This window comes from Canis aureus, chromosome 24 (assembly GCF_053574225.1).
Source record: "Canis aureus isolate CA01 chromosome 24, VMU_Caureus_v.1.0, whole genome shotgun sequence".
Taxonomy (NCBI): domain Eukaryota; kingdom Metazoa; phylum Chordata; class Mammalia; order Carnivora; family Canidae; genus Canis; species Canis aureus.
The window spans coordinates 8,419,660-8,445,873 of record NC_135634.1 but is presented as its reverse complement, the minus strand read 5'-3'; the positions used below and the strand labels follow the sequence as shown (position 1 = coordinate 8,445,873).

General features: G+C 32.7%; 1 protein-coding gene across 11 annotated transcripts in view; it reads left to right on the top strand.

Moving 5' to 3' along the window:
- Positions 1-26,214, top strand: part of PDS5B (PDS5 cohesin associated factor B) — a 180,745-nt gene that overhangs the window by 84,398 nt on the left and 70,133 nt on the right. For all 11 annotated transcript variants that reach the window (XR_013362794.1, XR_013362795.1, XR_013362796.1 and 8 more), the window contains exons 10-16: positions 266-360; positions 8,991-9,136; positions 11,343-11,494; positions 12,658-12,771; positions 19,748-19,829; positions 22,676-22,724; positions 25,090-25,229. Coding sequence is in view for 8 of the 11 variants with exons in the window: in XM_077868148.1 (XP_077724274.1) it covers positions 266-360; positions 8,991-9,136; positions 11,343-11,494; positions 12,658-12,771; positions 19,748-19,829; positions 22,676-22,724; positions 25,090-25,229 (778 nt within the window). In the remaining 3 variants the exon portion in view is untranslated. The remainder of the gene's footprint in view (positions 1-265; positions 361-8,990; positions 9,137-11,342; positions 11,495-12,657; positions 12,772-19,747; positions 19,830-22,675; positions 22,725-25,089; positions 25,230-26,214) is intronic.

The following is a 26,214-nucleotide window of genomic DNA, read 5'->3' as shown; positions in this document are numbered from 1 at the left end:
GCTTAAGCCAAATGTGTATTGTTTTTACATGCTCCTTAAAAGTACATAGTTCTTGCAGGAGGTTGTCCTCTAATTTAATAGACATTCTAAAGCATTCATAAATAAATATCAGAAGTTTGTTGAAATAATCTAGCTTCACTTTGAATTCTACATAAATTGTTTTTTTTTTTTCTTTTAACTAGAGAAATATAAATTGAGTGTAGGTTAAACACCTACCCTGTTTCTCTAATTTTAAAGATCATTCTGTGCCTTTATATTTTATCAGGTTTAATGACATCCATGTACCAATCCGTCTGGAATGCGTGAAGTTTGCTAGTCATTGTCTCATGAACCATCCTGATTTAGCAAAGGACTTAACAGGTATTATATACCCATAATAACAAATAGATGTTCTTTGATGAAAAAAATCAGTTTTATGTATATGGGGAAAAAATCCCCTTTTTTGGTTATTGTGGTGGATAAAGTCATCTTTCAATTCATCATTGGAAGTTACTTTGTGAAGCTAGAATTTTTACTCCTATGCCTTTTAGTCTAGAAGCACCTATAAAAAGCTTACCAGAAATCATAATAGTTTTTTAGTTTTAGAACATCTCTGAAGATATTTCAGGCATTTGGATTTGAACGGGTCTTGACTTTGATATTCTTTACTATTCTTTCATGTTTTGAGAACTTAGGTAAGAGTCATTAATTTGTAAACTAACTATGTTAAATAGGAAGTAACTTTTCTGAAATCTGTTTAAGTTATAAGGCATTTCAGAATTTTTTATATTTGTAGAAATAAGGATATTCTGTATCTGAATATTGCTCCTCTATTAATTTTTTTAATTAGGAAATCATTCGGAAAATACAGATGACTATAATAGCCACTATGTCTTCTTCAGAAATGTTAGCATTTTGCTATAATTGCTTAAGAGATTAAAAAAAATAAATCGTAGATGTAGTTGAAATGCCTCTCATAAAGTATTCTTATTTCTGCACAGGGTAGCCACTCCACTAAATTTGGTCTGCATCCAAATTTGTTTTTCTTTCTACATCACGTGTCTTTGTCCATAAATTATATATGATATTGTTATGTGTTTTAAAAATTTTATTGAAATGGTATCATTTGAATTTGATAGAGTGGAACTTATTCCTACTATCTTATGTTTTTTATTTTCCATGCTTCTTGCTCCCTACCCCCCCTCCTGCCATTCCCTCTTTTCTGCGTAATTGATTAATTTTCTTCTCATTTTTCCTTTTTCCCCTGTGGGTTTGGAAGTTAATATTCTCTTTCGCACTTTAACTGCAAAATTGATTAATGAAATCTATAAAATTAATCAGAATTCTAGCTTCTTTCTGAGCAATCAAGGAACCTTGAAAGTTTTAACTCTGCATGTTCTCTTCCCTTCTTTTATGTTGTTATTAGTTATTTGCTCTTTATAAAACTTTACCAACTTGTAAATTTTTATTTTTTATTTATTTTTTATTTTATTTTTTAAAATAGATCTAGAATTTTTAAAAAAATTTTTATTTATTTATGATAGTCACAAAGAGAAAGAGAGAGAGGCAGAGACACAGGCAGAGGGAGAAGCAGGCTCCATGCACCGGGAGCCTGACATGGGATTTGATCCCGGGTCTCCAGGATCGTGCCCTGGGCCAAAGGCAGGCGCCAAACCGCTGCGCCACCCAGGGATCCCTTAAATGATTTTTTTAGCAGTCTTTGCTTATGATTGCTTCTTAAATCTTAATACTTCCGGGTTTCTTTGGATAAAATAATTAAGTTCTATTCTTTCATAATATTTTTAACAATAGATTGTCATAGTAATGCTTTTCAGGTTTTGTTAAGTTTCTACCAGTCAGGTTTAAACAGGTATTTCTCATTTTCATCCTTTTGCGGGGTAAGATATCCTGCCTGGAACCTTCTGTCTGCCCACTCACATCTGAATTTGAACTGCATGCTCTTTGAGCTTCTGCTGTATACCATGGATCTTTAGAGGATCTGTTCTTCCCTCTTTTGCCTTCCCTCCCTCTCCTTTCCTTCTCTCTGTGTGTTTCTGCTTTCTCTTCCTTCTCCTCTTTTCCCCTGGATGTTCCTTTTACTTAACATTCTATTCCTGTGTTAATTGATGCACTAGTCTCTGAGAAAATGAGTGTTAGTATCTTGGAGAGTTTTTTTTCCCTACTAAATGTTTATTTTAGCTAACTTAGTTTTCTTACCTTTTACTTGTTTTTGTCTGTATTTTCCATGTTAGAGGCTTTCCTCAAATGCTTGACAATCCATAGCTCTCTGCTCATAGTTAAGAGTGGGGGGACTAAATAAAGAGCTGTTTAGAAAGCCCTGAATGTATAGATGAGATTGTTGACTCTGAACTTCACTTTAGGGTCATCAGGGTAGGTTGTTTGTTTGAAAACCTTTAGCTTAAATACTTTTCTTCAACTAGTCAGATTCCCCACTGAGGAGTATCCTATCAAGAGTTTAGAAGTCTAGTTGCTGGTGTCTTTGGGACTCCAGTAATTATTATTACTTTATTCTTTTTTATTATTGAGTGGTATTCTGTTGTATGAATACACAATAATTTGTTTATCCACTTTTTTGTTTGATGGGTATACGGGTTTTTGATTTGGGGCAATTAAGATTATTGTGAATATTGTTATAAGTGTTTCTATGGATTTATGCTTTTATTTCTCTTTGTAACTACTTAAGAGTAAAATTGCTGGTCATAGGGTAGATACATGTTTAATTTTATAAGAAATGACTTAAGTTCTCCATATTAGCTATACTGTTTTCCACTTGTACTAGAAATGTTGGAGAGTTCCAGTTCTTCAGCATTCTTGTCAACATTTTGTATCATAAATCTTTTTGATTACAGTCATTCTCATAGGTTTTGCTGTTTTGTTGTGGTTTTACCTTGCATTCTCCTGATGACTAATGAGATTGAGCATCTTTTTATGTGCATATTGATATTTTTTGTGTAGTGCGTGTTTAAATTTAAATCCATCTTTTTAAAAATTGGCTTGTTTTACTTGTTGATTTGTAGTAGTTTTATATACATTCTGAATCTTTTTTAAAGTATTAAAAACTTAAGTAATTTTCCCATAGTCAGAAGAACTTTAATGCAAAATTTACTGTTAGCTAAATAATAGATGTTTTGATTTTTTATAGCTATCTAAAATATATTTTAGATGTGAATACTTTCATCAATAACTTTTTTAGTCCTTACCATTGTTTGGAATGTTTGAATGTTTACCCAATGATAGTATCTAGTTTCTCTTTTTTTATGAAACATTTATGTTGTTATGTTGTATGATCTCCTACTTTTCAACTTCTTGGCACATTTTATTTATTTTTTCTTTAATCCCCATCACTTATTTCACCCACCCCCTCACTCACCTCCCTTTGGTAACCATCAGTTTGTTCCCTGTATTTGAGTTTGTGTCTTGGTTTGTCTCTCTCTCTCTCTCTCTCTTTTTTCCTTTGCTCATTTGTTTTCTTAAATTCCACACATGAGTGAGATCATATGGTTGTCTTTCTGACTGATTTCATGTAGCATTATATTCTCTGGCTTTATCCATGTTGTTGCAAATGACAAGATTTCATTCTTTTTTGTGACAGAATAATTATATATATATATATATATATATATATATATATCAGCTCTTCTTTATCCATCTATTGATGGACACTTAGGCTTTTTCCTTAGTTTGGCTAGTGTATATAAATAATATTGAAATAGAGGTGCGTGATCCCTTTGAATTGGTGTTTTTCTGTTCTTTGGGTAAAGTACCCAGTAGTGCAATTACTGGCTTGAAGGGTAGTTCTATTTTTAATTCTCTGAGGAAACTCCGTAATGTTTTCCAGAGTGGCCGCACCAGTTTGCATTCCCGCTAACAGTGCGAGAGGTTTTCCCTTTCTCCATATCCTCGTCAACACTTGTGGTTTCTTATGTTGTTGATTTTAGCCATTCTGACAGGTGTGAGATGATACCTCATTATAATTTTGACTTGCATTTCCCTGATGATGTGTGATGTTGAGCATCTTTTCATGTTCATTTGACTATCCATTTCTCTTCTTTGGAGAAATGTCTGTTAATGTCTCCTGTCCATTATTTAATTTGATTATTTGAGGAGTTTTTGGTGTAGAGTTGTATCAGTTCTTTATATATTTTGGGTACTAACTCTTTATCAGATATGTCGTTTGCCATTATCTTCTTCCCTTTTCTAGGTTGTCTTTTAGTTTTGTTGGTTCTTTTCTTTGCTGTGGAGAAGCTTTTAATTTTGATGTAATCTCAGTAGTTTATTTTTACTTTTGTTTCCCTTACGTTGAGACATCTAGAAAAATGTTGTCATGACCAATGTTAGAGAAATTACTAACTGTACTCTCTTCAGGGATTTATGTGGTTTCAGGTCTCACATTTAAGTCTTTAATCCATTTTGAGTTTTTGTGTTTGGTGAAAGAAAGTGGTCTAGCTTCCTTCTTTTGCAATGTAGCTGTCCAGTATTTCCAACTCGATTTGTTGAAGAAACTATCTTTTTCTCCAATGGATATTCATTTCTCCTTTGTCAAACATCAGTCATGTAAATGTGGGTTTATTGCTGAGTTTTATGTTCCATTGATCTCTGTTTATTTTTAGGCCAGACCATACTGTTTTAATTACTGCCATTTTGGTTTTTTAGGTTTTTAAAAAATTTTTTTTTATTGGAGTTCAATTTGCCAACATATAGCATAACACCCGGGGCTCATCTCGTCAAGTGCCCCATCAGTGCCCATCACCCAGTCACCCCAACCCCCTGCCCACCTCCCTTTCCACCACCCCTTGTTCATTTCCCAGAGTTAGGAGTCTCTCATGTTCTGTCACCCTCACTGATATTTCCCACTCATTTTCTCTCCTTTCCCCTATATCCCCTTTCACTAATTTTTGTATTCCCCAAATGAATGAAACCATATAATGTTTGTCCTTCTCTGATTGATGTACTTTACTCAGCATAATACTCTCCATTTCCATCCATGTTGAAGCAAATGGTGGTATTACTGCCATTTTGTAATATAACTTGAAGTCCAGAATTGGAATACCTCCTGGTTTGCTTTTTTTTCTTTTTCAAGATATCTTTGGCTAGTTGAGGTCTTTTCTGACTCATACAAATTTTAGGATTGTTTGTTTTAGTTTTGTGAAAAATGCTGTTGGTATTTTGAAAGGAATTGCTTTAAATCTGTAGATGCAGGGATCCCTGGGTGGCTCAGCGGTTTAGCGCCTGCCTTTGACCCAGGGCACGATCCTGGAGTCCCGGGATCGAGTCCCGCGTCGGGCTCCCGGCATGGAGCCTGCTTCTCCCTCCTCCCGTGTTGTGTCTCTGCCTCTCTCTCTCTCTCTCCTTCTCTCTCTCTATCAAAAATAAATAAATAAATCTTTTTAAAAAAAATCTGTAGATGCTTTGGATGGTATAAACATCTTAACAATATTTGTTCTTCCAACTCACAAGCATGGAATGTCTTTCCATTTCTTTGTGTCCTCTTGAATTCATCAGTGTTTTTAGTTTTTAGAGTATAGGTCTTTTACCTCTTTAAGTTTATTCTTAGATATTTTATTGCTTTTGATGCAGTTTTAAATGGGATTGTTTCCTTAATTTCACTTTCTACTGCTTTATTATTAGTATATAGGAATGCAACAGATTTCTATACGTTGATTTTTGTTCCTATTGACTTTACTGACTACATTTATCAGTTCTGTAGGTTTTTGGTGGAGTCATTAGAGTTTTCTATGTGTAGTATCATTTTATCAGATAGTGAAAGTTTTGCTTCTTCCTTATCCATTTGGATGCCTATTATTTTTGTATGTTGTCTGATTGCTGTGGCTAGGACTTCTAGTACTATTTTGAATAAAAGCAGTGGAAGTAGATATCCTTGTCTTGTACCTGATCTTGGGAGGAAAGCTCTCAATTTTTCATCACCAGTATAATGTTGGCTGCGGGTTTTTCATATAAGGCCTTTATCTGAGGTATGTTCCTCTAGACCTACTTTGCAGAAGATTTTTATCATGAATGGATCTTGTACTTTGTCACATGATTTTTCTGCATCTGTTGAGATATGATTATTTTTAAAGATTTTTATTAATTTGAGAGAGAGAGAGTGAGGGGAGAGGGAAGTAGACTTCTTCTGAATAGGGAGCCCACTGTGGGGCTCAATATCAGGACCCTGGAATCATGACAGGAGCCAAAGGTAGACACTTAACCAACTGAGACCCCAGGCACCCCCGATGGTGTGATTTTTACCCTTTCTTTTATTGATCTGATTTATCATGTTATTTTGTGAATATTGAACCACCCTTCTTTCTATCCCAGAAATACTCACACTTCATTGTGATGTATGATTTTTTTAATATATTGTTGGATTCAGTTAGTTAGTATTTTGTTCAGGATTTTTTGCATCTATGCTCATGAGATATACTGACCTGTAGTATTCTTTTTTTGTGATGTTTTTATCTGGTTGGTATCAGGGTAACACTGGCCTCATAGAATGAATTTGGAAGCTTTCCTTCATCTTCTATTTTTTGAGATAGTTTAAGAAGAATAGGTATTATCTCTTCTTTAAATCTTTGGTAGAATTTGCCTATGAAGCTGTCTGGTCCTGGACTTTTATTTTTTGGGGAGCTTTTTGATTACTGATTCAATTTCATTGCTGTTAATCGATCAGTTCAAATTTTCTATTTCTTCATGCTTCAGTTTTGGTAGGCTATATGTTTCCAGGAGTTTATCCATTTCTTCTAAGTTGTCCAAATTGTTGGCATATGGGTTTTCATAATATTCTGTTTGTATTTCTGTGGCGTTGGTTGTTATTTCTCCTCTTTCATTAATGATTTTATTTGGGTCCTCTCTCTCTTTTTTTTCTTCTTCTTCTTTTTTTTTTTAATGCTAGAGGTTTATCAATTTTGTTGATTGTTTCAAAGAACCACCAACTCTTGTTTTCATTGATCTGTTCTATTGTTTTTTAGTTTCTATATCATTTATTTCTGTTCCAATCTTTATTATTTCCTTCCTTTTGCTGGGTTTGGGCTTTTTCTAGCTCTCTAAAGTTAGGTTGTTTATTTGAGATTTTTCTTGCTTCTTGAGGTAGGCCTGTATTGCTATAAACTGTATATTTTTTGTAGTTAGCTAAAAGATAGCTCTGAAGAATCTAGGGGTTTAATTACTTTATATGTACTTTGAACCATTCCTCATATTTCCAGCTGCATTCTTCATCTGTGCCTTTCTCATTGCTTGGTGCCTTGAATTGCTTTTCTACCTTGGAAATTGAATTTCTAAATGTTTTCCTGGCTCTTCTACCTTGGACATTGGAAATTCTATCTTGGAATGTCATACATCTGCCACAATTCTGTTGAGAAATCTCTTTTGTATGATCTCTTCTCTTGTACTTGTCCCTTGTATTTTTTTTTTTTTTTAAGATTTTATTTATTCATTAGAGATACAGAGAGAGGCAGAAACACAGGCAGAGGGAAAAGCAGGCTCCATGCAGGGAGCCCGATGTGGGACTTGATCCTGGGACTCCAGGATCATGCCCTGGGCCGAAGGCAGGCACTAAACTGCTGAGCCACCCAGGGATCCCCAATACTTGTCCCTTTTAAAAGACATTTTCTTAGGGTTTCAGGAGTGACCTGATATTAATATATGCTAGACACACACTTTTGTCTTACTTTTCTTGACAGAGAAAAGTTTGTGAGATTCATCCTTGTGCCTTCAGCCACATTTTAAGGCACACAGCCATATTGTGAAGAGTATTATTAGCTGCTCTGTCATGCTAACTATCGAGAATTTCTTTCTTCTTTCTCCTTTGTTTTCCTCTGCAGGGTTAGGATCTGTAAGTTAATAGCTCTTGTATATACCTGTTTAATATGAATGATTTGTTTTAGGGAAATTGGGATGCATCTTAAAATCGATGATGTTGACATTGGTTTTGTCTTAGTGGCACCTAAAATAATATCTCTTGCACTTGAAACAAGTAGTAAAGTGAAAGATAAAACTCTTATGCTTATCTTGGTGGGGAAATGAACCTCAGATATATTTAACATATTCCATTTGAAATCAGTACTTAAAGTAACTTTCCTTACTGAGTTAGATAAAATAGCGTTTCAGGTTTTTTCCGCAGTACATGGTCCTTCTCGTTTTTGGAAATAGTTCCTGTGAGAGAATGCTCATCTTGAAAATACTTAATACCTGGGCAGTAGTTTTATGGGTGCTTTGTTAAACGGTCAATTTAAAAAAAAACAAAAAACCTGTCAATTTATTGGGAGGTAAATCCATTTACAATCATAAGCACTCTTTGGTGTGTATAGACACGGCTATACCTATTACTCTAGATCAAAACAATGAAATTTTACCATATTGGTCTTATAATACAAAGCTGAAAAATATTTTATTTGTTATGTTTATGTTTAATTGTGTTACGTCTTCCTTAAGCCTAATATATCATTACTGAAAAGTATTAGTTTTTTCTTCTATCTCAGTGCCAAATCTAAACTGCCATGTTTTCTACTTTAAAGTCTTCCCCCAGCCACTCCTAATTATTAAATCTTTAATTTCTTCTATCTTCCCTTTGGCCTTTCTTAGTTCAGTTACATGGACTTGCTTTGTGGTCTTTCTTGTAATCTTATTTCTTGGTGGCTGATACATTTATTTTATTCTTTCAGAAACTTTACTCACGGTTTCCCTAGTTAAAGTCATATACTACTTAGTTCACTTATATGGTTTAGTTAATGAGGTTAAGAACTCCTTAATAACTATTACTCGGCTCTCCAATAGGGAGGGGTTTTACTACTCAGTTGCATTTAAACTACTGTATTTGACTAAAGGACTGACCTTCATTTCTATTCCTCCTCTGCTCTTAATTTTCTTGAAACTTTGAAGAACCTTCTATTTAGGTTTGTTTTATTGTGGTTTACTTTCAAAGGACTTATGCAATCTTTTAAAAACATTTTAATTGTTAAAGTTCCATTTTAATCGAATAAAATTTTGTCTTTCAGAGTATCTTAAAGTGAGGTCACACGATCCTGAGGAAGCTATTAGACATGATGTTATTGTGTCTATAGTTACAGCTGCTAAAAAGGATATTCTTCTGGTCAATGATCACTTACTTAATTTTGTGAGAGAGAGAACGTTAGACAAACGGGTAAGTAGGAATAATAATTAATAGGCATTCACTTTGAATACTTGAAGATTAACAGTATTTCATTTGAAAATACTGAGCTGTAGATGTAATTAGCCCTTTTTTAGGGGGCCATTTTAATATTTAAAATAATGTTAATGAGAAGGTTTTATTTTTTTGGTTACATTAAATTTTGTTTGTATTTAAAAGTCAGATTATTTATTCTCTTCTTAAAAATGAGATGGCTCTAAATGATAGATGTTTTGCCTGGGCACTAATAAGTTACTTGTAAAGGCCTCTGACACAGCTTCTTATGTTGTTGGGTTTTTTTGGTTTCTTTTTTTTTTTTTTTTTTTTTTCCCCATATGGGTATTAGTTGATAGTCCTTTAGCTGGTTGTATTATAATTTCTGTGGAGTAGAAAATAACATGTTTTCAACTTGGAAAAGCTAAGCCTATCAGAGCAGCATGCTTTTAGGCTATCGTCTGTGACCCTAAACCTTTCTTCTTGAGCGAGCACCCACTAGCTGCACTCAGTAATCATTGGCTTCTTAAGAAAGGTACTGTGTTGTCTTATTCTTGTATTCATATTGCCTGAAGTATATTAAACAGTCAGTAAAGTGTAGAAGTAAATGTTCCCTCTCTCCTTATCCCCATCGCCTTTCCTTTGTGATATGAGTTTTACTGGACTTACTAAGCTTGAGTAATTTTTTTAAAGAATGAAAATCATTGATGTATTTGAGGGTTAATTAGCAAAGAAGGTGAGAGGCCTGTTGGTAGTTATGGATAGCTTTGACTAGGTAAATACATTATGACATTTTAATAGTTGCTTATAAGGTTGATTGTGCTGTCTTCATTTAATGCTGTCTTTGATAATGCTGGTTGTGGGTGAAGAATAGATGGGCAGAAATTGTATAGTTTTCCCTCCAAATCTATTGAGTATTCAGAACAACTTATTTTAACTAATAAATTTAGACTTGTCCTTATTGAATATTTCATAGGGTATTAATGAAAAGGCCAAAAGGCATAGAGAAGGAAGAGGAGATTGGCCTCGTGGTAGGATAACAGCCTTCTAAGTGTTCAAGTAGTCTTTTTCTTTGTTACACTTAGAATTTGAGCCTAGTGTCTGTGTATTATTGGGGTTTCAAAAATTCACATAATTTTTGATAATCATGTTGTATTCATCATAGGGCTGCTTGGTTCATTCATATAAATATTAATTGTGTATCAAAAATAATTGAACATATTTATGTTGTTGGCAGTATTAGAATATGCTCTATCTTTAAATTCTCCTTAAAGCAGCAGTTTGGGGAATTAGAGATAAGATAGAGAATTAGAAAGTTTCTGCAAACAAATTGAATTCTTATTTTATGAGTAAGGCTTTTAAAGTATTTTATTTCAGTATATATCAGTCAGTGGATGGATGAGGTAAGGACTGTTCTTAATCTGCTGTAAGTAATTGAAAGAAAAACCAAGGGAAGATTATCACTATGAAAGACAGACTGCAAATGAAAAAAAAAAAAAAAAAAAAGGAAATCTGTGCACCTTCATGAAGTTTTAAACATTACTAACATCCTTCTGATTGTGGTGCTGTTTGTGTAAAATTAAAGAATAAACCCATCCCAAGATAATTAAACAGTATTAGATATACTATAGCAAATAGATGTTTTATGAGACTGATGCACTGTGCTGAGGCACCTGCAAATAGGTATTTTAAAAAATAGTTTAATACATTTCTCTTCCACTTGAGCTTGATTCTCAAATACACAAAATGAACCGAGTGTCTTTACTGAGCATTTGATAAAACCAATGTCATGTATCTTTAATTGAAGTATGTTTAATATACACCATCAATTAGAAGAAACATATAAGGGATAGGTCACAATTAACTCATTCTTTGCCTTTTAAAATTTGGTAGCATACTTTCCCTCACCAATTCTAAGTGACTATGTGATTTTGATTAACTTTTGTTTTTTAGGGGAAGGTGATGGGTGTAAGATATTAAAACATTAAAGTTCTGTATTCATGTTGCTGTCTCTGTACCTTACATAGTAGATCTATTAAAGTGATAGTTGTGTTTTTTTCATAGTCATTATAAATTGATATCCTATAACTGAGGATTGATGAAGATATATTGTGTTAAGTAACTTAAAAACAAGAAAACAGACTTTCCTGAAATATAATGTGAGCATTTTTAAATTATAAGAAAGCACTTTTGTTTTTACTTTAAGTGGAGAGTTCGTAAGGAAGCCATGATGGGACTTGCCCAAATTTATAAGAAGTATGCTTTACAATCAGCAGCTGGAAAAGATGCTGCAAAACAGATTTCATGGATCAAAGACAAATTGCTACATATATACTACCAAAATAGTATTGATGATCGGTAAGTAGAGGACACCATATGTAAATATATGGTGCTTTTGGTGTATTTAACTATTGTTGATCTGTTGTTTTAGGCAAACTGTTTTCTTTGTTACTTTAAAGGCTCTCAGTTTTTACTGCAAGTCAAAGGTAGTGACTAGTTTTCTTCCCACCAAAGCCATAAATGAAGCAGTAATGTATGTATAACTTTAGGGAGGGATAACAGCTTTTATGTTCCTTTTTGTATACTATTTTTAGACAGCAGTACTTAAAAGTAGAAATGTGTGTAAAAATTTAAATTTTATTTCAGAGATTATTTTTCAAATAAAATATTTTCAAATAAATGAAAATATATACCTTGGATTATAGACATTTTAAATAAATAGTTTCTACTAAAGGATAAAAAGCCAGTTTATAATTTTATTTGAAATACACTATATGAATATAGTCTTTGTGTTTTTCTATTGCAGTATAAGGTTAGATCTTGTGTGGATCCTAACCATTTAGTAGTTAATAGATCTGTGAATCCTGCTTGCAGTCTGAATTGATTTCACTTGATTGAATTTGTTTTAAATTGTTAGATCCAAATGATCTTGCCTGTTATATATCAGAATGAGAAAATTAAGAATCTTACAATTTTAAGAGTTAGAGAAACTAGAAAATGAATGTCTTAGGTTAACATTATCTAAGAAAGTTCATAGTTACTATCTTTATAAAATTGACATTTTTAGACTTTTTGAGTGTACAGCATCATTGCATGGAGATTTGCATTATTATTATGACTAACCAAGTCTTTTTTCATGATGCTTATACAAAAACCCAGAAGAATCTTAAAAATGTCTTTATAATTTTAACTTAGAGATACTTGGAATTTGTCACTTGGAAGGACCTGGTATAGTTTTTTTTAACACTTTGTTATTCAGATAAGGAAATTGAGTCCCTCATATACACTCAAGGTCATGCAGAGGTAGTTATCTTAGCTGGATATAAGACTGTTGCCAGTGCATCCAATTAAATCTTTTTTCAGCCCCCCTTCTTACAGAAGGAAATTATTGATTTGGAAATCTCATCTCCACTCAGAAAGCAGAAACTTCGTTTTATATGCATTTTTTGTGTGTTTTGGAATTTTTTATACAAATTTAATACATTAAAAAAATAATTACAGTACCTTCTCTGTTTTTGTAGGTTGCTTGTTGAACGGATCTTTGCCCAATATATGGTTCCTCACAATTTGGAAACTACAGAACGGATGAAGTGCTTATATTACTTGTATGCCACACTGGATTTAAATGCTGTGAAGTATGTTTCAAATGTCCAGTTTTGTTCTTTCATCTTTTTCAGTGTACTGGATTTTATGGGGGAATAAAACACAACTATATTTTTAAATGTTAACAATTTACATAATGTAAACTTCGTTTAAATGGTCAGATACAATAAAATACTTGGCTGTTTTTTTCAGAAGGTAGATTAACAAGGATTCAGAGATTAACAGGGATTTTTTTAAGCAATTAAGAAAATATAACTGCTTGACATGGAGTCTTTCAGGATTTGATTTTTTTTTTCCCCTGGACATTCATATTACTGTTTCAAGAAGTATTGATGTACCCTTTTGATTGTCTTTTCCTTAAGGTGTTAAGAAGGTACATATTGAGAAAATCCTACCACCTTATTTTGACCTGATACCGATTTGAAATTTGCTGTAGGGCAGTAGGGTACATATTTTTATGCTACATAGCATCAACATAGTGTTACAGTTTGGCCTTCGGGTAAGCACAGATATATTTGTATGACCATTTTTCATTCAGAAAATACTTGTGAGTGCCTGTATCTTAAGGAATTGGAATTTGGACATGGGAGAGACATTGCTAATTGAATCATACTGAGGGTTAGGAAATTGAGGCCTAGAGATTGATTTCCTCTAGGTTTTAGAAAATGTAGAATCTTTGCATTCCAGTAAATGTAGTTACAAGTGTTGGGGATTAAATGTTCAGAAATTGGACGTCTATGGAGCTGTATATAATTTTCATTCCTACATCTGCTTAATGGGACTTTTGACTTTCCTCCCTCCATGGAAATAATTATATGTGCTATTTATATCTTTCATAGAAACATTGAAGTAAAGGTTGTAGAAGGAGAAATGTAAATTCCTTATTACCTGCTGTATTTCAGGCAGAAGAGTATGTATTATCAATGGCTGCTTTTGTGCTTTAACAGCAGAATTGAGTAGTTTCAACAGAGACTGTATTGTATGGTCCACAAAGCTTAAAATATTTATTATCTGGCCTTTTATAGAAAAGCTTGCCAACCCTTCGTGTAAGTGATATTTTTCTTGTTTTTCACATGAGAAACTGAATCCCAGAGGTCAGTTAATTTGCACAAAATCACACAAGTTAGTAAGAGACAAAGTCAGGATTTGAATTCTATTCTGCCTGGTTCCAAAATTCATTCTTTTTCTACTGCATACAGTAAAATATGTTGCTACCATATTTAGTTGATTTTAAAACATAAGATTGTCATATACTAACACCTCTAGAATTAGAATATATCCTCATCTTCTTAGTGCAGTTGATGGCTTCTCAGAATGAATGAGATGTCATATTTGAAACAGCTTATGTGAAATCATATCTAGCCTTCTTGACTCGGCTCATCCGTCATTCATGAATAAAATAGAAGATACTCTCAAGCAAAAAAGGAGAGTTCACTCATATATCCTACTTGAAATTACTAAAGAATAATAATTTCTTTTGGCAAAAAGGAAGTTAAATCCAGAAGGAAGGAATACAATGCAAAAAGTGACAAAATTTTCAGACTTTTGTAGCTCTAAATAATCAGTGCAATAAATCAATAACAAAATTTCTTTACAAGGAAAGGAGGTATAGATTAAAAAGTAGCTTAGCATCTAGGCTGATACTTAGCCAGCACTTACTTCCTGGAACAGTATGTATGTTCTCTTGAGAGTCCTTGATTCCTTACACCAACCCACTCTCCCCTGTCCCTGGGCACAGTGAAATGACCTTCTGGCCCTTGTTCTTCTGCCAGCAGTTCTGATTGATTGGTGCTGTGCCTTTGTGAAAAATTTTGAATACTAGGTAGACCCTATCAGATAACAGCATGTAAGATGGTAGCTATAATGTTCTGTGGTTCTTTTATCATAGAAGAGTGAGTGACCCTCTTCTATCATAAAGAGAAGAGTGATTGAAAATTAGGCTGTAAATTAAGTATGCAAATTAAAATTTTGAATTGCTCTAAGAGAATAGAATTGGGATGTATAACGTCCAAACCCATAGGAACAAAAAAGAATTAATGAAAGCTTTAATATGAGAAATGAGAAATGAGAAATGGAAAAGAAAATTAAAAAATAATTGTAAATGGAAAATACTAAATAGCAGTTATAAAGCTATATGTATCAGGGCCGCCTTGGTGGCTCAGTCATGATCTCAGGGCTGTGAGATGGATCCCTACGACTGCCCACCCCTTCTTCCGACTCTCACTTGATCGTATGCTCTCTTTTCCTATTTCTCTCTCTCTCAAATAAGTCTTTAAACAAAACTATAACATATGATTCATCAGTTAAATAACAAGTATGTTTGATTGAATTAAAAAGTAAAAATGCTAATCGCAAGAAATACACTGAAAAATAATGACATAGAAAAGTCTAAAGTAAATTCCAATCTGTGGACCAGTTGATTTTGCAAAACTGGTTGGTGAGTCAATAGATTTTTAACTGTTTTAAGTTAAAACACTTAAAATATTTTAATATTTTAAGCGATTTTTAAAATTTTAATCAATATTTTGGAATTGACTAACCAACTGTAAATCTAATACTTAACAGTTTATTACTTTAGTACTTTATATTTGTGAATTATTTCTCCAAAAGTCTTTACATTTATTGTTATGAAATATTTAATGCATACAAAGAAATCACATGAGTTTCAAAGTATAGTAATTAAATAAATATATTTGTGAATCTACACCCATCTTGTGAACTCTTGTCCTTTTCATCCTCCTGTACCCCACACAGAGGAAACTATTATCCTTAATTATGTATTTTTCATTTCCTTTTAAAAAATAGTTTTATCATGGTGGCTCAGTAAGATAAGTGGCTGACTCCTGATTTCAGCTTAGGTCATGATCTCCGGGTCCTGGGATCGAGCCCTGTGTCGAGTTCTGAGCTCAGTGTGGAGTCTATGTACCCCTCTCCCTTTGCCCCTCCCCCTGCTCTGTTTTTTTTCTCTCAAATAAATAAATAAATAAATTCTGTAAAAAATGGTTTTATCTTAGGTATTATCCCTCAATAATATTTGTTTTTGCTTATTTTTGAGCTTTATGAGAGTGGAGTAATTGTGGGTATAGTCTTTTGTGGCCTCCTCCCCCGCCCGGTTTTGTTATGTTCTTCAGATTCATACATAACATACATAGCTTGTTGGTCATTCATTTTCACTATGGTATAGAAATACATTATGTCACATTTATATCCTGTTATCTTGTCATTGGAAATTGGAGTCAGTGGAAAGAATTGGTATCCACCCCCCTTTTTTTTTAACTAATACAAAAGTAGTGCCACTATGAGCAGTTTTCAATTTAGAGTACACACGCAGTGGTCTCTCTAAGGTATGATTATGAATGGTTCACAAATTTGGCTGTATAATTACTTAGAGAGGTTTAAACAATACTGACAACCTGAATCTCACCTTCACAGATTCTCATTTAATTTGTTTGAAGTGTTGCTTTGGCATGGGGTTTTTAGAAAAGTTCCTATGGATTCTAATGGGCAACCAAGGTTTGGAATCACTGATACATAGCTAGGAGTAGAATTGCTGAGTGTGTACATTGTCGGCATTATAAACTAGTATCAAAATATTTTCCAATATGATTATGTTCATTTGTTTTCCCACCAGTGGTTTGCAGTTTTCTGTGTTTTTATAAACATTATCAGACATCTTACTTTTTGTGAATCTTTTGGGTCTTAAATTTTGTCTCCTCTTTTTTTTCATTTTTGTGAATAGTAGTAAGCTTGATGTTTTCCATAATGTTTCTAATATTATCACAGTCCTCACCACTCTGTATTATAACATCTGACCTACTTTCTTTATTTACATTACCATTCTAGTCCAGAAGCCGTTTGAATTTGTAATATCGAATTAGTTTGAAAGACACTTAAAAATGGCTGCTTGGCAGGCAGGTTCATGGTGAGAATTTGTTTGATAAGATCTATCTATCTATCTTTCTTTCTTTCTTTCTTTCTTTCTTTCTTTCTTTTTTTTTTTAAAGATCTTATTCTGTGGCCATTTTTTGGGGGGAATACTTCCTTTATTTAAAATTTTTGATGTGTTAACAGTTTCGTCAGCCCCTCAGTTAACTAAATATCTTTTTTTAGATTTATTTGAAAGAGAGGAAAATGCACACATGCATGCACAAGAGAGAATTTTCAAGCAGACTCCCTGCAGATTGGGGAGGCCTACGCATAGGGCTTGATCCCACAACCCTGAGATCATGACCAAACCTAAACCAAGAGTTTAATGGACTGAGCTTAACGGACTGAGCCACCTAGGTGCCCCACTAAATATCTTGATTAATGAAACATAGGCAGGTTTGAGTACTCTCCGATCCTGGTATGTGTTGAAACCTCCCCCAAGTTGCCTAAAACAACTGTTAGTGAGTGACAAGAGTTAGTGGTAGTTTCATGTGTTCTGGTTATAATGTCCTTCATCAGGCAGACTCTCATCTAGACCATTTTTGTACTGCTGAGTCAGGTGGGTAGTTTGCCAGCTGGAAGTGGAATGTTAGAGGAGAGGTTCTTTTCAACTTTTGTATGGGTTTCTTTTTATTTTATTTTATTTTTTTTTGTATGGGTTTCTGATGCTACCCAAGGGTAACTTTTTTTCTTTGAATTAGTGAGAAGAGTAGACAGATAGCAACTAGAGTATCTGTGCTCTCACCAAATTTTTTACATTTATTTTAGTGACAGAGAACTGGAGTTTCGGCTCATACCAAATTGTATTTGTCTTCCTGTTGTGGTGATATTATTTCTACTATTTTTTTTTTCTTTTTAAAGGACTATTTAGGAAGACAAACACAAGGACAAATTGTCTTTGATGCTTAAGATAATTTTATTAAAGGACTTGAAGATGGTTTCCCTAAAAAATATAATACAAAATCTTAGTGTTGGTCACTTTTTGACTTACACTATAGCCATAAGAGTTTATAATGAGCTTTAGAATTGCTTCAGATTTATCTTTAAACTAATAAATAGCTGTTAGAAGTATAATAATTTCTGCTTTATTTTGAAGTGAAGGCAAGTTTCAAAATCCAGGTCTGTCAGAGTTGTAATTAATGATGAAGTGTTAGGAAGCAAGAGACAATTCATTGACTTTGGAGTTCAGGAGTAATTTCACAGATGACTACTTACTCTGTTTCTTTGAAAATTATTTTAATTACATAACTCTTACTTAGCTATTAGATTTTTACAGTCCTCTCTCTGATCATTTTTCTTTTAATGTCTACATTCTTAAAGTGTACCAATTAAATTTTTAATGGAAATTTAATAACTTGAAAACAGTATAATTATTTTTAAATTTAACTTCTAAGATAAAATGCTTTTGCTTTGCTAGTACCATTTTGAGATGACCACTATAAAGGAATTTAAGTGTCCAAATTTAAACTATTTTATTTCCATAAAAATATCCAAAGGTATTCTTAAAATACAGTATTAAGGAGGAAAAATTTTAACAATGAATTCTCTATCAAAAAAAGGGTGGTTTTATATGCTTTTGTGTACTCTATTACTGTTTTATGGCAGTGCTTCATATGTGTGATAGTGGAGGTTCAAAGTGTAGGTAATTGAAAACAATAATGAAAAGTATTTGGGTTTGCAAAATTTCCTTCTGAAATACTAAAATATGTATGATTTTGAATTCTGTAACTTAATATTTCAGTAACATTAACTGTTCTCATGATTTATGTATTTTTTCTTGAGTATGTATATAATCTTTTTAGATTTAAATTTCTGTTAGAAAACAAAAAGTATTTAAGAGTATTAAGAGGACATAAAAAATTTTGCCATATAAAAATCACATATATAATATGTAAATACACATATTTGTATAACCCAATATATATAGCATCTAAATGTCTAACTTAGATTGTATATATATGTTTATATATAATATATGGAACATATAGAATATGTTATAGTTAAATATTACATGTAATGTTTTACTTAATTTGTATAATATATATAATTTATATAATATGTGTTATTTAGTTAACTATGTGATATCTATACTTCAGACTGTAGACCTCAGTGAGTCCTTAAAAATCTAAACACATAGGGGCACCTGGATGGCTAAGTTAGTTGGGCTTTCTACTCTTGGTTTTGACTCAGGTCACGATATCAGGGTCATGAATTTTTTTTTTTTTTTTAAGATTTATTTATTCATGAGAATAAGAGAGAGAGAGGCAGAGACATAGGCAAAGGAAGAAGCAGGTTCTTCACAGGAGCCTGATGCAGGACTCCATCCTGGATTCTGGGATCATGACCTGAGCTGAAGGCAGCTGCCCAACTGCTGAGCCACCCAGGCGTCCCAGGGTCATGAAATCTTAAAAAAAAAAAAAAAAAAAAAAAAAATCTAAACACAAATTCTACCTTTAAATAGCAAGAATTTGAAGATTAAATAAAACAAGTGAGAGATTGTTATATTTAACTTACATTAGTTTGATTTATACATATTTTAATCTTATAATGACTATATATTTATCTGTAAGTATATAAATATGCATTTTATATAACAAACATGTAATATATATAATATAAAATTACATTATAAATATTTGTTTTAGGAAAAAGTATCCTCTATTCTCTGAGCACTAACTCTTCTGTTTGTGGCTTTGATTCCTTTTCATCCTGTCTACTGTAGGTCCTTACCCCATCAAATATTCCTTTATTTCTCAAGTTTACAATCTCTGTAGGTAATTCCTATCCCCTAGCTTACACACATGTTGCAGTTAATGATAATTCTTCCCTATTTTTATACAAAACACAAAACAACTTTTTTTTTTTTGATACAGATATCCCTTCATATGTGCATACCTCTTATACTTGTCTCTTCCCTTTCTCTCCATACATCATCACTTGCTTCCTTCTGTGAAGTTTTACCTCCTCTCTGTCCTCTCCTTTGTTAATTTGAACTTAAAAGAAAAAACAATATAGGTGGAATATTCTGGAAGGATTTGTATTCTGTTTTGTTATTTGAATTTATATGTTTGTGTTTGGCAGAGCATTGAATGAAATGTGGAAATGTCAAAATCTGCTCCGACATCAAGTGAAGGATTTGCTTGACTTAATTAAGCAACCCAAAGTAAGTAAAATTTAATGGAAGTTTTCCTTTGATGAAGTTTTGTAAAAACGTATACGTTTTAGTTACTCTTTACCATTGCTACAGTGTAGCTGAACAACTATTTCTGTGTGGAATTGTTCTACGTGAGAAGCTATGGTCTCTAATTTAGAACAAGGAAAATTTTAAGAAACTTACTGCATAGAAAAATATAAAGTTTAACTTCACTATATCAGTAAAAGATAATACCCAATAGGAAAGAGAATATACTTCTTTGTACTCAGAATTAAAGTTGTCTTGTAGCTTTAAAAAAACCCAAATAATAACTCAGTATCAATGAAAAGCACAGAAAATAGAGTAAATTGCACTCCATCTTGCCACATCATCTATGTATAGTCTTGTGGTTTTAGGAAAATTTAATATCATGTAATTTTAATTAAGCATCTTTATATTTTTACTTATAATTAATATTACTGTAATTTTAATGTACCACTTGATTTTCATTATTACAAGTTAATGGTGGTATTCATCCAGTTGGTATATGATATGTATCATAATCATATCAATGATTTTAGGTGTTTTTCCCCCTGGAATGTTGTTTGAAATGTTGTATATAGGCCTGTAAAAGTTATAATTCATCAAAAAAGCAGTATGTGTGGTCATTTTAAATTGCATCCAAGGAAATATATAACACACAAAAATAATAATACACTTTTTTATTTCTTTAATAATACACTTTTTTATTTCTTTTCAATCCTTAGTGGGACCCCCCCCCCCAAAGAAAAAACCCCACAAAACAAAACATACACTGCATCTTCATAGAACAGAGATCAATAGAGAGGAATTGTTTCATGTAAAGGGAGGCTAACAGTAACCTCTTTGTTTATTGAGCATGATAATTTAACTTGTGATTATTGAGTATATTGAATCTGCTAGAATATTTTTTTTTCTTATAATGGCTTAAAACTAATTTTGGTGATTTTGTTGTTTTAATATTTTCTCTGCCAAGGAGCAAAATTGGAAAACCCCATTTAAGTTAGTGTGCTTCAGCCAGTAAATATATAGTTCAGTTAGTGTTTTAATTAAACACACTTATTAGTGTGTTTCAGTTAATAAGCTCTGGATAAAGTGTTCCTGTTTGCTGTCTAGAGATGTATTAATTTACTTCCTTTTGGTCAAAGGTGCAAAGGTGTTAATTAAAAATATGAGGTGTTTTTATATGCATGTATATAAAATTATTGAAGTCTCATAATAGCTAAGTAGTATGTTAAGTATGCAGATCATATATTGAACAGAATGATGCGTGAGACTAAGAAAAAAGAATGTTGGTTTTTGACTCTCACTGTTCCTTTAAAATTTATTTAGTGGGAACTTCTGTTGCCTGTTGGTAATGACTTGAGAGGGTCTCATGACTTCATTCTCATGTGAAAAAACAAAATACAGTCTCAATTCAACTAAAATGTTTTCTACTTTGTGGATTTTCCTTTAAAATATCTTAAGATAATTACTGAGTTAGCCAAGTTAAGAAGGAATTCTCATTAATGTGACTTGAGGTTGAATTCTTATTGATGTGATTTTGAAGAAACCAAATGGAAGAAGATGGTACCCCAAAGTGGAGTTTTAGTGAGAGGAGAATTAATAGTCTATTATTACTCAATATTCACTTTATACCAAGAATTACAGTAGACATTATAGAGTTAAAGGTAGAAAAATGCAAAGCTTTGTTTAACTTTTGGGTATTCATGTTTCTTACCATTTTACTAGGAAAACTCTTAGATACTTACCAATCAGTATATGTTTTTTTTGCCTTTTTCGTTATTCAGTCTGATAAGGCTAGTTTTTATTCTTAATTAGTCAGCATTATAGCCCTTCTACTTTAACTAAATTCGTTTGCTTGGTGTCACTGAAGGTGACATAATTTCCAGTATTGTACTTTTGTTGATACTGTTTCTTTTTCATGAGGAGCAGCTTCTTGACAGCCCAGCAGTACCTTTTACCCTTCGAATTAAACAAGTCTTATAAACAGATTCTTAATCAGAAATATTATATGATTCTAGACAGATCTGTTCAAATTCTTTGAATTCCAAATATTTGGGAATTAACTCTTTTTTTGTCTCTCACTTAGTCTTAGCAGGCTCCTGAATAGGGATGGTTTATTTGTTGCCTTCACTCCAGTGTTTTTCTAGTTAAATATATTATACAGAGTTGGTCATTGACATCTTTTTTAAAGAAATAACACTAACTTGATGCTTTGACTAAGTGGCACTCTTAGGAACATCTTTTATACCTGTGACTTTACAGACTGTTACATGGGGTACAATGTAGTGAACACATTCATTCCCGAAAATACTGTGTTGATACAGCAAGTAAGTAGCACTCTTGGAAAACTCTTTTGTACCTGTCAGCTGCATCTTTTTAAATTTTCTTTATCCAGGAAAGCCCATTAGCTTCATGACTATGCCTTATAATCCTCAGGCTTAAAAATTTTAGGTACACCTTAAATAAGAATTACATACTTGCCAACTTTTTGTTTGAGGTAAGCTTAAAACTTGGAAACCAGGTTATTTTGTCCCTTTTTAAAACTTGGTTGCCCTGTTCTTTCATTGCTGGAGGAAACAAAATATCTCCCTATTTCAGAAAGTTGGTATAGCAGTCTCCTTTTTTGTTTGGAGGATGACAAAACGGTGAGGGGGAAGAGATGACAGCAGTGGAGCATTCACCTTTCATTCACTTTGCGGAGCTGACAGTTGTGGTCAGGGTGCGGGCCTCGGGCATTAGTAGGTTATGCTTATTTAATTTTCTGAAGGGTATAATGAAGATGATTGTTAGGAAATTTTAATTTTGCATTTTTGTGTGTGTGTGATTTACAGACAGATGCCAGTGTCAAGGCCATATTTTCAAAAGTGATGGTTATTACAAGTAAGTCATTTCAAATATTACATTTAAAATTTAAAGTTTAATTGAAATATTTCTTTTCGATAACTTAAATGTGTTTCATGGAGTTTCATTTTAGGCTTTGATAATAAAGGAAAAGAATAAAAGTGTTTTTGATTGATTTTATTTTTTCAATAGACAACTCAGCTTCTACTTTTTTTTTTTTTTTTTCTAATTTTCATTTACTTTGCTACCCAGAGTTTTTCTTTTTATTTTTTGTGCTGGATGAGCAAGAACTAGAGAAAGGATATATTGTATAAATTTACTTGTGGGAATTCATTCGAATTATTGCATAAGCTTACTGTGAAAACTGAATCTGTACTTTGGTGTTGCTTGCTCTAATGAATCTATTTGAAGCTAATTTCTTTCTGAGCCAAAATTTAAAGTGTATACCTAATAATTACAAAAGAGCTTCTTTGGAAAAAAAATACCAATTTGCTTTTTTTCTTTCAGTGATTTCAAATGAAATGTTATTTAATTACATTCAGCAGTAAATACAAAAGGATTATGTAGCACATCTCTCTGTTCAGCACAGAGATTGGGCAAAAGTAGCCGTTTTTGTAGGGCATTTGCTTTTCCTCCTGTCCAGAGATTACTTTGTATAGCATAGCATGTGGACAGAGGGGGGAATATCAGGAACACCTGGAGAAGCACTTCTGCTGACTTCCGTTTGGAAATAGTGAAGAGATCTGTTTTAGATGGATCTGAGATGTTAACAAATATTCCAAGGTGTGGTTGGAAGTAATGCTTAGCTACTGAAGAGAACAGTAAGCTAATTAACTGAGTTTTAGACTAAGGGATAGGAGTTTGGCATGAATAAGGCTTTAAGACCAAAATATCTTTTAGTTTTGGGCAATTAAACATAAATTAGTTTTCAGTTTCTTCAGATGACTTAAAGCAAGTGATTTTCTGCTGTTGTTTAATAACTGTCTCCTTGTTATTTAGCTGTGGATACTGTCTCTTAAAGGAGATCATCTCACATATTTTCTACTTTTTTTACCCCTGTTTTCCGAAATTCTGTTCTGAGGATGCTGGTATCCTGTAGGTGTTAATAATGTTGTTAGAAAAAAGGATTTCATGTTCAAGAATGTTTGTAGAATGCTGAATTAAACTTTTGTTTGTTTCCTCCCTCCCTTTTCCCTCTCCTGTCTTCCGCCATTTCATCCCCCCCCCCCCCAATCTGTTTGTTTCTTGAATGGTAGACCTTATTGATATGATGTCTATACATTATAAAGGGACTATAAAGCGACATCTTCCAAAATTATTTGAAGACAGTACAGTAGACTTTTTTATATTATAGACACACGAAAAGATGCAGTCAAGTATTTATAATAAGGACAATTTGTTCTTATTATCCTCAATGATTTGGCCAGGACTTAAAGTGGAGTTTCAAAGTTGTATTGAAAAGGTGTACTTAGGGGATCCCTGGGTGGCACAGTGGTTTGGCGCCTGCCTTTGGCTCAGGGCGCGATCCTGGAGACCCGGGATCGAATCCCACATCGGGCTCCCGGTGCATGGAGCCTGCTTCTCCCTTTGCCTGTGTCTCTGCCTGCCTCTCTCTCTCTCTCTCTGTGACTATCGTAAATAAATAATAATAAAAAAAAGAAAAGCTGTACTTAGTGCACTCATATTTTAAGATTTAGTTGAATTTCTATAACTTTTATTATAGTCTATAGATTTATAATTTCTGTTATTAGAAGTATCCTAGTCTGGTCCTCTATAACAGTTGTGAGTAGTCAAAAAAAATAGATCAACATATTACTAGTTTTCAGAAGTGTTTTGATACATGGATATATTAGGAGAGGGGTATAAAAATCATCTTTGGTTCTTTGAGGACTCCTCTTTTCTCATGCAATAATGACACATCCAATAGTAATACCTGAAGCATGTTGCTTAGCATATGTTATTGACTGATAGCATCTGTATGTGAATTCTCTTTGGATAGTTTAACAATTTAATGCAATACAGGAAAATAATTTCTTAAAGGTAAAACTTAACTGATCTCTTGCTGTGAATTACAAGAGAACAATGTACACAATAAGCTCAAGCAGACGGTAATAAACTGGTATTATTCAGTTTGACATTAAGTGCCCTTAAATATTATAAGATGTTATTTAGAAATAGTTCAGTCTTTTCCTACAAAGATGTTCCTTCACAGTGCTCTTATTTCATATTTCTAGAAGGCAGAATTATGTGAAAATTGACTATTGAAGTTGCTCTACAATTTCTAATTAAACTGAATTTGTAAATTAGGATTGGTAAAGTAATAAAAAGAATGAAAAATGTTGATCTTTTATTATTTTGGAAATTGTCTAAAGTGGTATTTTAATTGAATTTTAATTTATTTAAGGAAATTTGCCAGATCCTGGTAAGGCTCAAGATTTCATGAAGAAGTTCACACAGGTGTTAGAAGATGATGAGAAAATAAGAAAACAGTTAGAAGTACTTGTTAGTCCAACATGTTCCTGCAAACAGGCTGAAGGTTGTGTGGTAAGGACAGACATTTAAAAGAGCTCATGTTTGGGGCACCTGGGTGGCTCATTTGGTTATGTGTCTGACTTGATTTTTGGCACATGTCATGATCTCAGGGTTGTGAGATTGAGCCCCTTGTTGGGCTTCATGCGACGTGTGGAGCCTGCTTAACATTCTCTCTCCCCCTCTCCCTCTGTCCCTCCCTACCACCCCCCTCCCTACTTTAGCTCATTCTCTTTATTTAAAAAACCAAAAAGAGCTAATATTTGGAGAAACCCCCAAACCTTTTTTGATCCCTTTTATAAAATAATTTATCTTTGTTATGCCAAATTTATAATCATTATGTAAAATGTTATTTTATATAATTTTCATTATGTCAAAATTTGACCCCTTTTATAAAATAATTTATATTCATTTATGTAAAGTTTATATTCATTATGTGAAATGTCAAAAAAAAAGACAATAAACTACAATCCTTTAGAGATAATTGCTTTTAATATTATGGTGTATATCTTTCAAGATAAGATCATCATATACATATAGCATTGTGTAGTTTACTTATTTTTATTAGCCTTTTATAGTATTAATAGCAGTGTAGCATACTACTATTGAATATATGTACCATAATTATTGAATAGTCCATTTGTGTTACACATACAGATTTTTTCCCAGCTTTTGTTTAAAGAACACTGTAGTATCTTTATAGCCAAGTAAGTTTTCACAGTCTTGATTATTTCTTGATAGATTCAATATTGGCTCCTATCATTGTTGGAAAGAAGCAAAACAAAAATATAATTATTTTGGTAGGATTTATATTCTGGGTTGCTGGTCATCTGACCATCTTTTCTTCTTGGGCAAATTAGCCATTTAAAATTTTTTTTGTTGTAAATTGTGTGTTTTTAATCTTCTGGAATGACATTTGTCTTTATCGATTTGTTAGACATGTATGTTAATTAAGCTGCAAATAATTTCATGTCATTTGTAGTTTGCCCTTTTATTTTGT